General features: G+C 35.5%; 1 protein-coding gene across 2 annotated transcripts in view; it reads right to left on the bottom strand.

The window, feature by feature from the left end:
* Positions 1-13,963, bottom strand: part of AP3B1 (adaptor related protein complex 3 subunit beta 1) — a 269,031-nt gene that overhangs the window by 103,375 nt on the left and 151,693 nt on the right. For both annotated transcript variants that reach the window (XM_053587990.1, XM_053587979.1), the window contains exons 16-17: positions 5,292-5,478; positions 4,197-4,327 (exon numbers count right to left, since the gene is read on the bottom strand). In XM_053587990.1, the coding sequence (XP_053443965.1) occupies positions 4,197-4,327; positions 5,292-5,478 (318 nt within the window). The remainder of the gene's footprint in view (positions 1-4,196; positions 4,328-5,291; positions 5,479-13,963) is intronic.

Below are 13,963 nucleotides of genomic sequence, written 5' to 3'. Positions count from 1 at the left end.
TGAGGCAAGAGGATCAGACTGCTCTAGTTCAAGAGTTTGAGGTTGCTGTGAGCTACGATGCCAGGGCACTCCTCCAAAGGGTGACAAAGTGAGACCCTAAATAAATAAATAAATAAAATGCTTCAAATATGAATAAAGACAGTATTCTATAAACAAAGGTCCCCTATATTTCGTAAACATTAAAGTCCATATTTTTCTTAAATCCAAACACAAACATTTTTCTCTGCAGTCTGTTAGAGACCTAAAAATAGACCTGCCATTCGATCCTATAATTCCCTTTACTAGGTTTATACCCAGAAGACCAAAAGTCACAATATAACAAAGACATCTGTACCAGAATGTTTATTGCAGCCCAACTCATAATTGCTAAGTCATGGAAGAAGCCCAAGTGCCCATCGACCCACGAATGCACTAGCAAATTGTGGTACACGTATACCATGGAATACTATGCAGCCTTAAAGAAAGATGGAGACTTTACCTCTCTCATGTTTACATGGATGGAGCTGAAACATATTCTTCTTAGCAAAGTATCTCAGGAATGGAAGAAAAAGTATCCAATGTACTCAGCCCTACTATGAAGCTAAATTTTAGGTTTCACATGAAGACTATAACCCAACTATAGCACAAGACTATGGGGAAAGGGCCAAGGAAGGAGAAGGGAGGGGGGCGGTTTTGGTGGAGGGAGGGTAATGGGTGGCACCACATCTATGGTGCATCCTAGAATGGGTACAGGCGATTGCACTAATGTACACAGCTATGATTTAACAATAAAAAAAAGGAAAAAAATAAAAGAAAAAATAAAAATAAAAAGTTCATTGGATCAATTTACTAAGACTACCTCAGCAACCTGGGAAAACCGGGCTTCAGTGCTCACATTCTCCTGGCAAGCCCAGGGACTGTATAATTCATGAAGTTTCAGATTTTAAAGGACCAAAGACTAACAACAAAAATATTCTGATTTGTATTATCCTCCCTTCCGACCATGATAGTTATTCACTCAAAGCAGAAGGACTACCAGGAAAAGGAGATGAGAAGAATAGAGAGGGACTAATTCAAAAGTTCCTGTGAGGGATAAAAGGCCAACAGATGTGTTGTTTATAAAGCAAAATACCCTTAATATGCTAAAAACAGTCTTTCTGTTTTGGAGAAGAAAGGACTTTCTAGAACTAAGTAAAAAAAAAAAAAAATCTAAAAGATCTTCACAACTTAATAGTATCATAATGTAAACATACATTATATCTGATATCTTGGAAATGGTAGTGTGTAATTCAAAGTGACTTCCAGTGTCAATCTGACCAGGTTCCCTGTTGTTTTGATTAAAATATGAGATTATCTAACCCCAGGCCATTTTTCTTACTAAGTTAAGTTATACTTCATAGTAACGAGATTTGACCCTGTAAGATCATTTCACAGGGAAACTAGGATAACCTGATATATTATGTGCATGAAATACATGGATATGACTTTGGCGGGGAGGGGAGTGAAAGGCAGGAAAGACAACATGAGAGTCATGTTCTGCAGCGTTACAGCTACATTTGAAAACATAACTCTCCACCTTATTTTTATATTTAATTGTATCCTTCATAGTATAATTTTAACCAGTTTATCTCAGAGACCAATAGACAGAAGCTGTTTTCTGCCTGGCATCAATGGACAGTGACTGTTCTCTTCAGCCTGTTTCCATCAGTTAGAATTATTCTCCACAGTTAAATTACCAAGTATTAATTTCAGAAATGTAACCCACAAAATGAAAAAGAAATCGATTTGTCCCCATTGAACTGGACAGGTGAGATGAACATAGGACAACAGGTTACTTTTAAGGGACTTAATGCTCAGAAGGGCACATAAAAAGGGAAGAAGCTAGCCAACCACCCAATCTATCAGCAATGCAAGGATAATGCTGAGATCAAATTAAATTACACAGCATTGGGATAAGAAGACACACCATTTGGGGGGGGGTGGGGATAGGGTAAAAAGTAGGGGGAGGATAAAAGCATGGTTCTATCTGGGCCAAAACATTATCTTCTCAATAACAAGAAAGAACAGAACCATAAAAACAACAAATAGGCATAATAAGAAATTAGGAGGAATATATTGTAGGGAGTGTTCTCTTATATTCTATTATGTGACCAAAAGTTGCATAAATAAGGCAATTTTGTTTTCTAAGAGTACTTAAGAGTATGCAAATCTGAGTGAAAATCAACTAACAATTTTAACTGCAAGAAGAAAAACACAGAGTCTTCGTATTTTTTCAATATTTTTAACTTCTACATTTTTTTGGGGGGGCCATCTCTTAAGTAAGAGATCATTGGTCACAACATGAAAATGATCGTGCTGAGTATCAGACAATACAGATTTGCAAACAAGCTCAAGCTTCCTCTCCTCATAACATCATAACATGTAGTAAGACCCTGGGCAATGGGTTGGAAACAGTCTTGGGTTGGAAACCGGTTCTGTCACTTACTAGCTACATGAACTTAGGCAATTTACCTAGGTTCTGTGAGACTTGGCTCCCTCACCTGCACAATGGGAATAACAATAACCCATAACCATCACTTATGATCATTATGTGGTTTAAACAAGATAATGTCTGCAAAACATTAACAAGCATTATTGTCAGGGTTTGCTACATGGAGCTACTGTCATTTTTGCTTTTGTCCATACTCCAAAGCTGGAGTAAGTTGGGGTCATTAAGAGAAACATATTTCTCAGAGGAATCAAATACATGGCTATGATCATTCTACAAATTCTATTTAAAGCATAAAGGTTTTCTTCTGTTATATACCAAACAAATAAGAACAAGGATGGTAACTTACAGGAAATCAGTTATCACTAATTTCCCACAGGAATTAGTGATTAAAAAAAAAATTGGCTCTCTGAATCCTAGTTCAATGTATCTATTTTTTCTATTAGAAAAACATCCAGCATAGATTTGATTGGGGGGGGGTGCGGGGGTAGATAGTCTCTCTGTGGCTCTAGAATGTAGTGACATCATCATAGTTCACTGCAACCTCAAATTGCTGGGCTTAAGCAATCTTCCTGCTTCAGCCTACAACGTAGCTGGGACTACTGGGCACATGTCACGTCAACCAGCTAAGTTTTCTATTTTTAGTAAGATGGAGTCTCACTCTTGCTCATGTTAGTCTCGAACTCCTGAGCTCAGGCAATCTTCCCACCTCATCCTCCCAGAGTACTAGGATTATTAGGCATGCGCCACCATGAATATTCTTTGTATAGCTTTTTTTTTTTTAAATTCTACATTTTAAAGTGTGTATTCTACATAATGAATATCAAACTCCTCCTGCCTCAGCCAACCAAAGTGCTGGGATTATAGGTGTGAGCCTGGCCTCACATAGTCAATCACTAAATATAATCAAAAGGCCCCATTCCTTATTTTTCTTATTTATATAAGAAATAAACCAGTAATATTAGAAAAGAATGTTAATTCTTTTATCCTAATGACCAGCATTTTTTAAAGATCTAGAAAAAGCTTATTCACATTGCAAGTTTTTTTTTTTTTTTTTTTGTAGAGACAGAGTCTCACTTTATGGCCCTCGGTAGAGTGCCGTGGCCTCACCCAGCTCACAGCAACCTCCAACTCCTGGGCCTAAGCGATTCTCTTGCCTCAGCCTCCCGAGTAGCTGGGACTACAGGCACATTGCAAGTTTTTTAAATATTAAAGCAACATATTATTAATTTTAATTGTGACCTTGTCAAAGGACATTTTTGGTACACAATGCTCCCTATTTATATTTAGGCTTCATTTAAAACAGGTTCACCAGAAATCCAGAAGAACACTTTGTGTGGCTTTTCTGGACGAGAACAGCACAAAAAATGTTTAGAAAAATGTTGACAGGAAGCTTTAAATCTCTAAAAGCTCAATCCAATGAAACTAAATACCTTAGAAATGGAATCTACACAGCTACAAATGCAATAGCACAAATGTGGGTGGCATTAAAGCAGAGAACTCAATTCTCTATTTCCTCGAAGAAAAGGAACAGTACAAATATAATGACATAGGAATACTGTAATACTTAGTTCCGATGAAGGCAAGATATATCAAACACATTACATTTAGAAATACTAGAACAATATTTTCCATTTTCAACTCTCCAAAAAGGCTTTTATATAGAACAATAATTATCCTAGAATTTTCCACTGTTTGAACGAAATTAATTTCAGAAAGGTCAACTTACCAACTCTATTACTTCTACATTTCGAACTGATGGGTCGGGCGCCACCTCTGGCCAATTAGATAATTCCAGGTACCCAGTAGCTTTAATGTTGAGTGTATGAGATAAGGTGCCAAGCTGGAAATGATCTCTATCTATTAAAAACAGAGGAAAATATAAAATAAACAATAAGAGCTGCATATAACATAGAACAGTCATAATCAGAGCTCAAGATAATTGGCATGTTACCTCAAATGTCAAAGAATAAATATAAACTAGGAAGCTCTTCATAGGTCAAAAAACGGATTTCAGTCCATAGATTACAATAATCTCCCCCATAATGGCCAATAAAAAAGCTAATCAGTCAGTGTGTTTAGAGGTGTTGCTCTGAAATGTAGCTTCTCTAAAAATTACTTTACTGTGAATATTAAGAATGACAGCACAGTTAAACAATCCATATACATGTCTTGGCACAAACACATCCAGAATTTTAATAGTTTTTCTACAAAACAGAATTGCTTTTTATCGCTTTACAACAATTAAATAAGAAACAATATGAAAACCAAAGAATATAATAATTTTATTCCAAGTGTAATGGCTACTAGTAAACTGATAAAATGTTTAATCAGTCCTTTTAAAAAGCTGGGGAAAATAGGTCAACTTTCCTCTTTGAAAAACAAATTTAAATACAAAGGGATCTGTTATGTAATAATTCCTCCTAGAAATGTTGACGTTAGTGTACATAGAATATTTAATTAATAACATCTCAGTATTAAAATGATTTACATTCCTTATAAAACCAAACCACTTAAAATAGAAATAAATGCAATGTCTTCAGGAAGAACAAAGCTTTCACCTACTGGTTAAACTGTTTAGTAAGAATAAAAATAAAATCAAAAGGCTTGAAATTATTTAGGTAAATAGGTCTATAAAAATATAAACTTTAACTAATATAAAACTTGCTCTGGAGAACATGAATGAGTAGAAAGCACATTGTTCTTATATATGCAAATCATTTATATTATCTGACAGATAAATTTTAAACACATTAGAAATGGGGATTTACTGTCATAATTTTTTAGATAACGTATGTTTGCAGTTACAGTCTGATAATAATACCTTTAAAAGGAGATTCAAGCAATGGTGCAGGTTTTTGTGCTAGGAATATTTTTTTGGCGTATTTACTTAAAGCTCCACTCTTTTCATTCGGAACAATAAGCTGCCTAATAAATCTTGTACGGTCTCTGATGTCGTAGTTTTGATCATACTTGCCGAGATTTAATATGTACTGGGTAAGCAATTTTGTCTGTTGGAAAAAAACAGAACAAGATGAGAATACAGTTATTTATGATTATTGATAACTCTGGATAAACATATTTAAAGAGGTAATAAAAATGAATGGTTATGTCAAACAAATGTTGTTCCGTAGGGAATATGCATTTCTAATGCTGCAAATGGAATTCTGAAGCCAAAGCACATGTCCTCTTCTGTACTGGGGAGGTGAATGCTGAGTACTGAGAAGCAGCCATGTGCTAGATTATTAAACTGCTGAAGTGGAAAGAAAGGCATCATTAAAAAAATAATCATATATGGCAAACTCGCTGAAGGGTCTACGTGAGAATAATGAATGTGGAAATACAACTAAAAACATGGCACTCAAAACTTAATCGGAAAAATATGCAGGACATCAAAACATCAGAGAGTATTAGGGGGCTGGCAAACGGCTTCTCCTGAGGTGTGTTTTATGAAGAGATACTGTCCCTGGCATAAGCAGTGTCTGCACTCTGACTGCACTCAGTTACTTTACCCTGAATTATGACCCATTAAAGCAGACACATGAATCACTGAACTGGATTACTGCAAATTATTTGCAGTGCATTTAGCTGTTACTTTTTCATAAAAGCAAGCTGCTGATGCCCTCTAAAAACTAGGATAAAAGACTTCTCCCATTTTTTTTCCCCATGCTGCTTATAGCCTCTAGTAATACTGGTCATTTATTTATTTATGTAAGGGAACAACTTATTATGGTAGCTTTTACACGCTAATAAGACTTCCTAAGTCAATTTTTGAATGTACTACATTAACATATATTGAGATAATTTTAATAATAATTGAACCAAAATTGAAATGTTAACAAAAATAGGTTTGCATTTTAAACTACGGTTATTTTATTTAAAAAAACATAGCTTTATTACAGAAAGCTACACATGCACAATTGTAACTACCAGGCAAATAGGATTCTTAATACATGGGAAAAATAAACTGAGCAACAGTAAATCATTACATTAGATTAGAACATTTTATACACATTAGAAACAGATAAAAAATTAAAATCCAGTCACGTTTAAGCAGAGCTAAAGGCAATTCTAGAACAGTAATTCAAAGTATGGGAACGGTGTGGTAAACTCTTTTACAATAATAATTGTTTAAAATAATTGATTTGGATAGTAAGCAACCTTCTTTCAACAGATACTTAAAAAACATTAACCTAGTTTTATTAAAGTAGAATTATAAAAAATACGAGTGAAAATGTTAATAGAGCTATTCTGAATTTGAGAACCAACAACTGCTCTTGACTAATTGCTAGACCATTCAACTACAGACAAGAAAAATTCCATGATTCATTTTTTTAAAGACAAGTACTACAACTCAAAACAAGCTTAAAGGGAAATGTGGTACGCTCAACTGTGTAATTAACTTGCTGGGGAAACCTGGAAATCTACTTAACCATTAGTTTTCTTAAATGTAGACTGAGAATTTACAAGTAGGCTAACTTTAAAGTCCATTTGAGTGTTGAGATTTATAATCTACAACTAAAATAAATCAGAGAAAGTATCCTAATGGCAATGATTAAGTTTGAGTTCACAAAATGATATATTTTGCTTGTATTTCCTATTGCCAAAATTAATTTTTAGAAAATTAAACATTTTCAATATACTAACAGACACAATTTTGAGAGGGAGATAGGGTATTTAAAGTAACTAAAATTATATGATTTTAAAATATGTATATATTTATTAATTAATTTATTTTTTTTGTAGAGACAGAGTCTCACTTTATGGCCCTTGGTAGAGTGCCGTGGCCTCACACAGCTCACAGCAACCTACAACTCCTGGGCTTAAGCGATTCTCTTGCCTCAGCCTCCCGAGCAGCTGGGACTACAGGTGCCCGCCACAACGCCCGGCTATTTTTTGGTTGCAGTTCGGCCAGGGCTGGGTCCGAACCCGCCACCCTCGGCAAATGGGGCCGGCGCCTTACCAACTGAGCCACAGGCGCCGCCCAAAATATGTATATATTTATTAACTATAAAATTTATTATACTGGTAAGCTTATAAAGATGTTTTATAAGCTATTTTATTTCTGAAAACATAAAATTCTTTCTAAAATATATAAGCATATCTGTGTATAATAATGCATTAGAAACATAATTATTCACCATACATTCATATTCTTCTAATCAGTTTCTTTATGTTAGCTATCTCTAATACCACGGCCTTGATATTTCTTGAGAGAATGTATCATTTACGTAAAATATGATTTTTTAGGGTGTTTAAAAAATCTGCTGATAATCATTTTGAAATTAAATTTTATGATTAATAATTATCAAAGTGTTAACATTTTCAATTTATTCTTCTTTGTAAACAATAATGTTTTAGTGGAGAAAACATCCCCCCCCCCTTTTTTTAGAGACAGGATCTTGCTCTGTTGCCTAGGCTGGAATGCAATGGTTGGAACTCCTGGGCTCAAGTGATCCTCTTGCCTCAGCCTCCTGAATAGCTGGCACTATAGGTGTGCACCACAACACTGGGCTAATTTAAACAAACAAACAAAAAAAACTATTTTGTAGAGACAAGTCTTGCTCTATTGCTTAGGCTGGTCTTAAACTCCTGACATACAGTGATCCTCTCACCTTGGCCTCCCAAAGTGCTAGAGTTGCAGGCATGAACCCACAGCTGGCTGAAAATATCCTCTTTACAGTATTTCTGAATCATCTGGTAAGCCCCAGAGAAAATGCTATTGAATGAAAAATATTATCAATTCTCTCTTCTAAGTTGAAATCTGTAAATAATTCAAATCCAAATATTTAACTTTCCCCTCTTCTAGTCAATGAAAAATTTTTAAATAACTATTTCTAGCCAAACCTTTCAAATAATTATTTATCCTTTAAAAAATATTTCACCAAATTTAGATACTACAAAACCACCTGCCATAATTTCATTTAATTCTAACACAAACTATAAAATTATCTAATAAAATACAAGAACTCCATCAAAAGAGTCTTCAAAATAGACGATATAGTACAAATGACAGAACTTCCCAATTAACTCTTGAGTTCTCACCATTTGTTTAGTTCTCTCATTTTCACAGGGATAAATTTCAAAGTCTTCCTGTCTGCAAGATTTGTTTCTCAGAATCTTTACTTGCTAAAATTCTCAAAAAGCTAAAGGTTTTTGGCATTCTATTGGTGACACTTTAAAGATTTCCAAATGATTTTTGAACTAAAACCTAACTAATACACAGTAGACTTGGTTATCAATTAAAAAAAACTTAAGCCAACATGATATTTAAGTTAAAAATTTACAAAGCAATTCTTCACAAAATTATATTTCTAGAATCCTGTTGGTAAGATACAAAGAGAACAACTAAGTTGCATACTGTTAATACTGTTATGCTGAAATAAGTTTTTTTGACATCAGCTTCATCACAAGAATTTTGTAGCATAGTTAAACTGTATATATCAACATCAGCAAATTTGATCACTATTATTTCAACTGACTGAATAAGCAGAGTTTGTTTACATGGACTGCAAACAATTCCCAAAAACATTTCTGTTCCATAGTTTTCTTAATTTAATAAAAACATCAATTTTACCCATGACAACATCCCATTGGTGAAAACAATTTCATCTCCAATGTTGGGCTTTTACATTTACAACAGCATTTATAGAATTTTTGACAAGAGTAAACTTCCAGAAGCTTTTCTTTGTTCCCATCTATAGCACTCAGAAAGAATAAACACAAAAATACTTTGAGTGGCTCGGTGCCTGTAGCTCAGCAACTAGGGCACCAGCCACATGCACTGGAGCTGGCAGGTTCAAATCCAGCCCCGGCCCACCAAATTACAATGACAACTGCAACAAAAAATAGCCGGGTGTTGTGGGGACACCTGTGGTCCCAGCTACTTGGGAGGCTGAAGCAAGAGAATCGCTTAAGCCCAAGAGTTTGAGGTTGCTGTGAGCTATAACACCATGGTACTCTACCCAGGGTGTCAGCTTGAGACTCTGTCTCAAAAAAAAAAAAAAAAAAAAAAAAAAAATACTTTGAGTGAGAAAAGTCTATTATTGGAACTAATTGATTTTCTCTTTGAAAACCCACAGTGTTTGGGCCTTTTTTCTACTAATGAAGTCAACATATCAACTCAATTTTCACATGTGCAAAAGCATACTTGGAATAAAACGTGAAAAATTAATTTTTAAAAAGTTACTTCATCTAAATTAGCTCATGTTTTATGTACAGTTATATAAACATCTTCTGTACCCTCAGGTATCAAAGTATCACCTTGAGGCATAATCTTTGTAAAAATAACACCTAACTTTTAATATAGATGTTGAACCTTTTTTAGCAGATTTATAGGATCTTCTGGTTGTTGCGTGTTGAGTGGTATCACTACAACCCCCAAGGTGGATGGTAAATGGGAACATTGTATGCATGTTAAGTACTGAATGGAAATTTAACACTTCCTTCTTCATAAATATACCTTTCCATTTAAAAAAATTTATGGCTGATAAGCGTGTAACAAAATAAAAAACGAGCTGTCAAGTAATAAAACAAATAAGTTTTAGATTTACACCTCACAATAAAGACAAAAATACTGCTGCAAGAGTCCTCTGACCACTCTCTTTAATGATCTACAACAGGGCTGTTTAGTTGTTACCTCCTGCATGTATTTCACCAATAACTAAGCTCTAACTTCCCATTTTTCCCTCTGATTCCTTCCACTGGCAGCCTGGGGCGTCACGCGTCTCACAGGCCATGGCACCACTTGCTGGTACATCAAGCTGCTGCCAAATGAAGCACTGGTAAGTACTCAGCTCACCACCACCAGGAAAATGAAAGACAGCGCCCCCCTGCTGTGTCGGAGTGTACTTCACTAGACAGCACACACCCTGCATGCTGATCTAAAGGGGGAAGTTAGTTATGCTACATCCACAAGAAAGTGGAAAAAGGCAATGTTTCAGATTTAAAATATATCACATATTAAAATCAAATCTCTGTTCACTGCACTTGTGTTTTACACGCCACTAGAAAGTTAAAAGGAGAGGTCTACAAATTTACTCTCTTATTTTAATACAACCATTAATAATATTACTGAATTAAAAATAAAAAACTTGGGACAAATCCTACATGTGACACTTAGATAACAGGTATAATAATTAGATCTGTCCAGGGCAACTGTTATAATAAAAAAAAAAAAAGACGCTTAAGTAAACAATCATGACATTTGAACATTACCTCAATCTAAAACCAGACGGCGCATTAGATAGTACTTTAAAATTTACAAGATAATAAATTATACAAGATAAACAAATAGAACATATTATCAACAAAAATATTCAATATTGTTACTTATAAACTGTGATTTCAGATTAATTTTCCTGCTTAGATTTAAGGAACCATTACTAGTACCAACTAATGGCTAATGTTATTCCGAGACCATTTACGTCAATTATATTCTCTTTAGATTGACTCTAAGTTACCGTGTGACAGAAAAATGACTTTTAGGAGCTCTATATAAAAGTAAGATATTGATTACTTAAAAGACTTCTCAAAATATGAGTATCATATTTTTACCTAAATACTCTGATGAGCAATTAACCTGGTAAAAATGTTTATTTAAACAATAGCTTTCTTCTGATAGATTGTGTGTCAGCACAAAATAACAAAAAAGGTCTCTTAAAACATAGTCCCAGTATCAGCTTAGAGGTGTGCCATACAGATGTACCTCACAGATGGGAGCTTACTGAGCCCTTTCCTCTTTCTCAGCCCTTCTTGAATTTCATTGTGTTTTTCCTCTTGTGAGAGCCTGTAGCTGTTCATACACAGAATGTTCAACCTACATCAGAGGCAAACCTAAGCAGCACTGGTGTCCCATCTAATCAGTCTCTTAATTTCATAACTAAATAGTATATGACTTGGACAGACTTCTGAGTTTAACAGTATTTACCTTTCTGTCAACTTGAAAATTTTCTGTAACATTTTCCTCTGTATGTTACATTTATTTGAGTTTTTCAATGCCAAAAAACATAGATGCAAAAAGGGGGTAAATGTCACTGTCAGCCTACTTTAGCCAAATCATGTTAGTGGAACTGGGGGGATTTTCTCAGTTCCTTTTTTCCTAAGACCTGAATCACAGGGCTAGAAAGAATTCAGGAGGAATCCCCAAAATATCAGTGTGATTTACAAAACTTCTCACTAAGAATCAAAAAGAATTTAATGATGCACTTTTTTAATAGCAGAAAAGTAGAAACTTATCTCTGAGAATGAGACTGTTAATTCAATGAACTATACTACACATACCAATACTTCTTTTTTTCTCTTTTTTTATGGAGACAAACTCTCACTGTGTGCCCTGTGTAGAAGTATCGTAGCGTCATAGCTCACAGCAACCTCAAACTCCTGGGTTCGAGCCATCCTCTAGCCTTAGTCTCCAAGTAGCTGGGACTACAAGCGCCTGCCACTGCGCCCTTTTAGTTTTTCTATTTTTTAGGAGAGACGAGGTCTCACACTTGCTCAGGCTGGTCTCAAACTCCTGAGCTCAAGCAATCCACCTGCCTCAGCCTCCCAGAATGCTGGGATTACAGGCATGAGTCACTGCACTTGGCATCCCATAAAATGTTTCAAAGACGTATTCAGTGAAAAAAGTTCTGTAAGTATCCATTTCAAAACCCACAAAATAATATAAATCACTTATGGATGTACACTCATATAATAAAAATGTAAAACACACGTGACTGAATGAAGCAAGCCCACAACACAGATGTGGTCACCAGTGGGGGTGGGGAAGGGAGGGAGGGAGTGAGTGAGTGAATGAGAGATTTTTGTTCTGTATCTTATATTCCTTTTAAAAAATAATAAAGGTGGCAGATGTTACATGTCAACTTTATCCTAGTCCTGGATAAATACATATATATTTACATATATTTATGCTACTATGTACTTTGCCATAGGTTTGCAAGATTTTATAATTAAAAATAAAGGCATAAGGCGGCACCTGTGGCTCAAGGAGTAGGGTGCCGGTCCCATATGCCGGAGGTGGTAGGTTCAAACCCAGCCCTGGCCAAAAAATAAAAAATAAAAATAAAAATAAAAATAAAGGCATAAGTTAAGAAAAACATTAACTTAAGGTTCCTAATACTACAACATCATTTAAAAGATAATACACTATTAGGGAAAGTTTAAAAACAAAAGCGTGCTTTAGTCATTAAATTTTTAATTGTTATTAATCAGTTTAATCAAATCCAAGTCTTTTGTCTCAAACTTCCACAGATTATTTCAGTGAAGTCACGCCAAATCTTTATGCTATGTTTTAAGAGTTTGCAATTTCAGCTACTTGAACTGGTTTCAAAGTCCTTCAACTTTTTTACCTTCTACAACAAAGTACCTCAGTGTTTTCTACTCTTGTTCTTTATATCTATTGTTTCCTTCAAAAACTGTTAAAAGAGAGATTGCAGCACTCTTTTCTTAGTGGGATAAACCCAAATGAGCATTTTTCCTAAGAAGAATAGAGATTCTCAGTAACTAGACTAATTCCTTTATCGTAAATAATCATGTTCTACATAAAAAATCTAGTAATTGCAAACTAGGATAATAGAAGAAGAAGCAGGAATACTAAAATGAACTAAGCACTATTATATGCCAGGAAATCTAAGCATTTTACATGGTCTGTCTCATGTAATCTCATAATAACTTTGTGAGGTAGGTACAGTCAGTTCTGCTCCAATGCTTGTTTTAAAAATGTGCATTTGTGGGTGGCACCTGTAGCTAAAGTGGCCAAGGCACCAGCCACATACACCAGAGCTAGAGGTTTCGAATCTGGCCTGGGACTGCCAAAAAATAGCGGGCTCTGCGGTGAGCACCTATAGTCCCAGCTACTCGGGAGGCTGAGGCAAGAGAATCACTTAAGCCCAGGAGTTGGAGGTTGCTGTGAACTGTGACACCACAGCACCCTACACAGGGCGACAGCTTGAGGCTCTGTCTCAAAAAAAAAAAAAAAAAAAAAAAAAAAGGTTTGATGCCTATGGCTCAAGCGGCTAAGGTGCCAGCCACGTACACCTGAGCTGGCAGGTTTGAATCCAACCCGGGCCCGCCAAACAACAATGATGGCTGCAACCAAAAATTAGCCAGGCGTTGTGGCAGGGTTCTATAGTCCCAGCTACTTGGGAGGCAGAGGTAGGAGAACTACTTGAGCCTAGGAGTTGCAGGTTGCTGTGAGCTGTGATGCCGCAGCACTCTACCCAGGGTGACAGCTTGAGGCTCTGTCTCAAAAAAACCATGTGCATTTGTTCCAACTCAGTTGGTGTATTAGGGAACAATTTGGGCATAACTTGAATTTTGTCCGTGACGTGATTTCTTCTGCAAAAAATACTAGGTAAAAGCATAAAAATGCACCCAGCTGAACTGAGCTGTGTAGAAATACAAAAAATACAAATATCTCAAACGTTCACCTCAGATGTCAACATCTACATGTGCCATTTTCGGACTATCCTCATCTACACTGAGACATACAACTTT

The sequence above is a fragment of the Nycticebus coucang genome, chromosome 1 (genome assembly GCF_027406575.1).
Source record: "Nycticebus coucang isolate mNycCou1 chromosome 1, mNycCou1.pri, whole genome shotgun sequence".
Classification (NCBI taxonomy): Eukaryota; Metazoa; Chordata; class Mammalia; order Primates; family Lorisidae; genus Nycticebus; species Nycticebus coucang.
The sequence above is the reverse complement of the archived record's forward strand: the minus strand, read 5'-3'. Positions and strand labels throughout refer to the sequence as shown.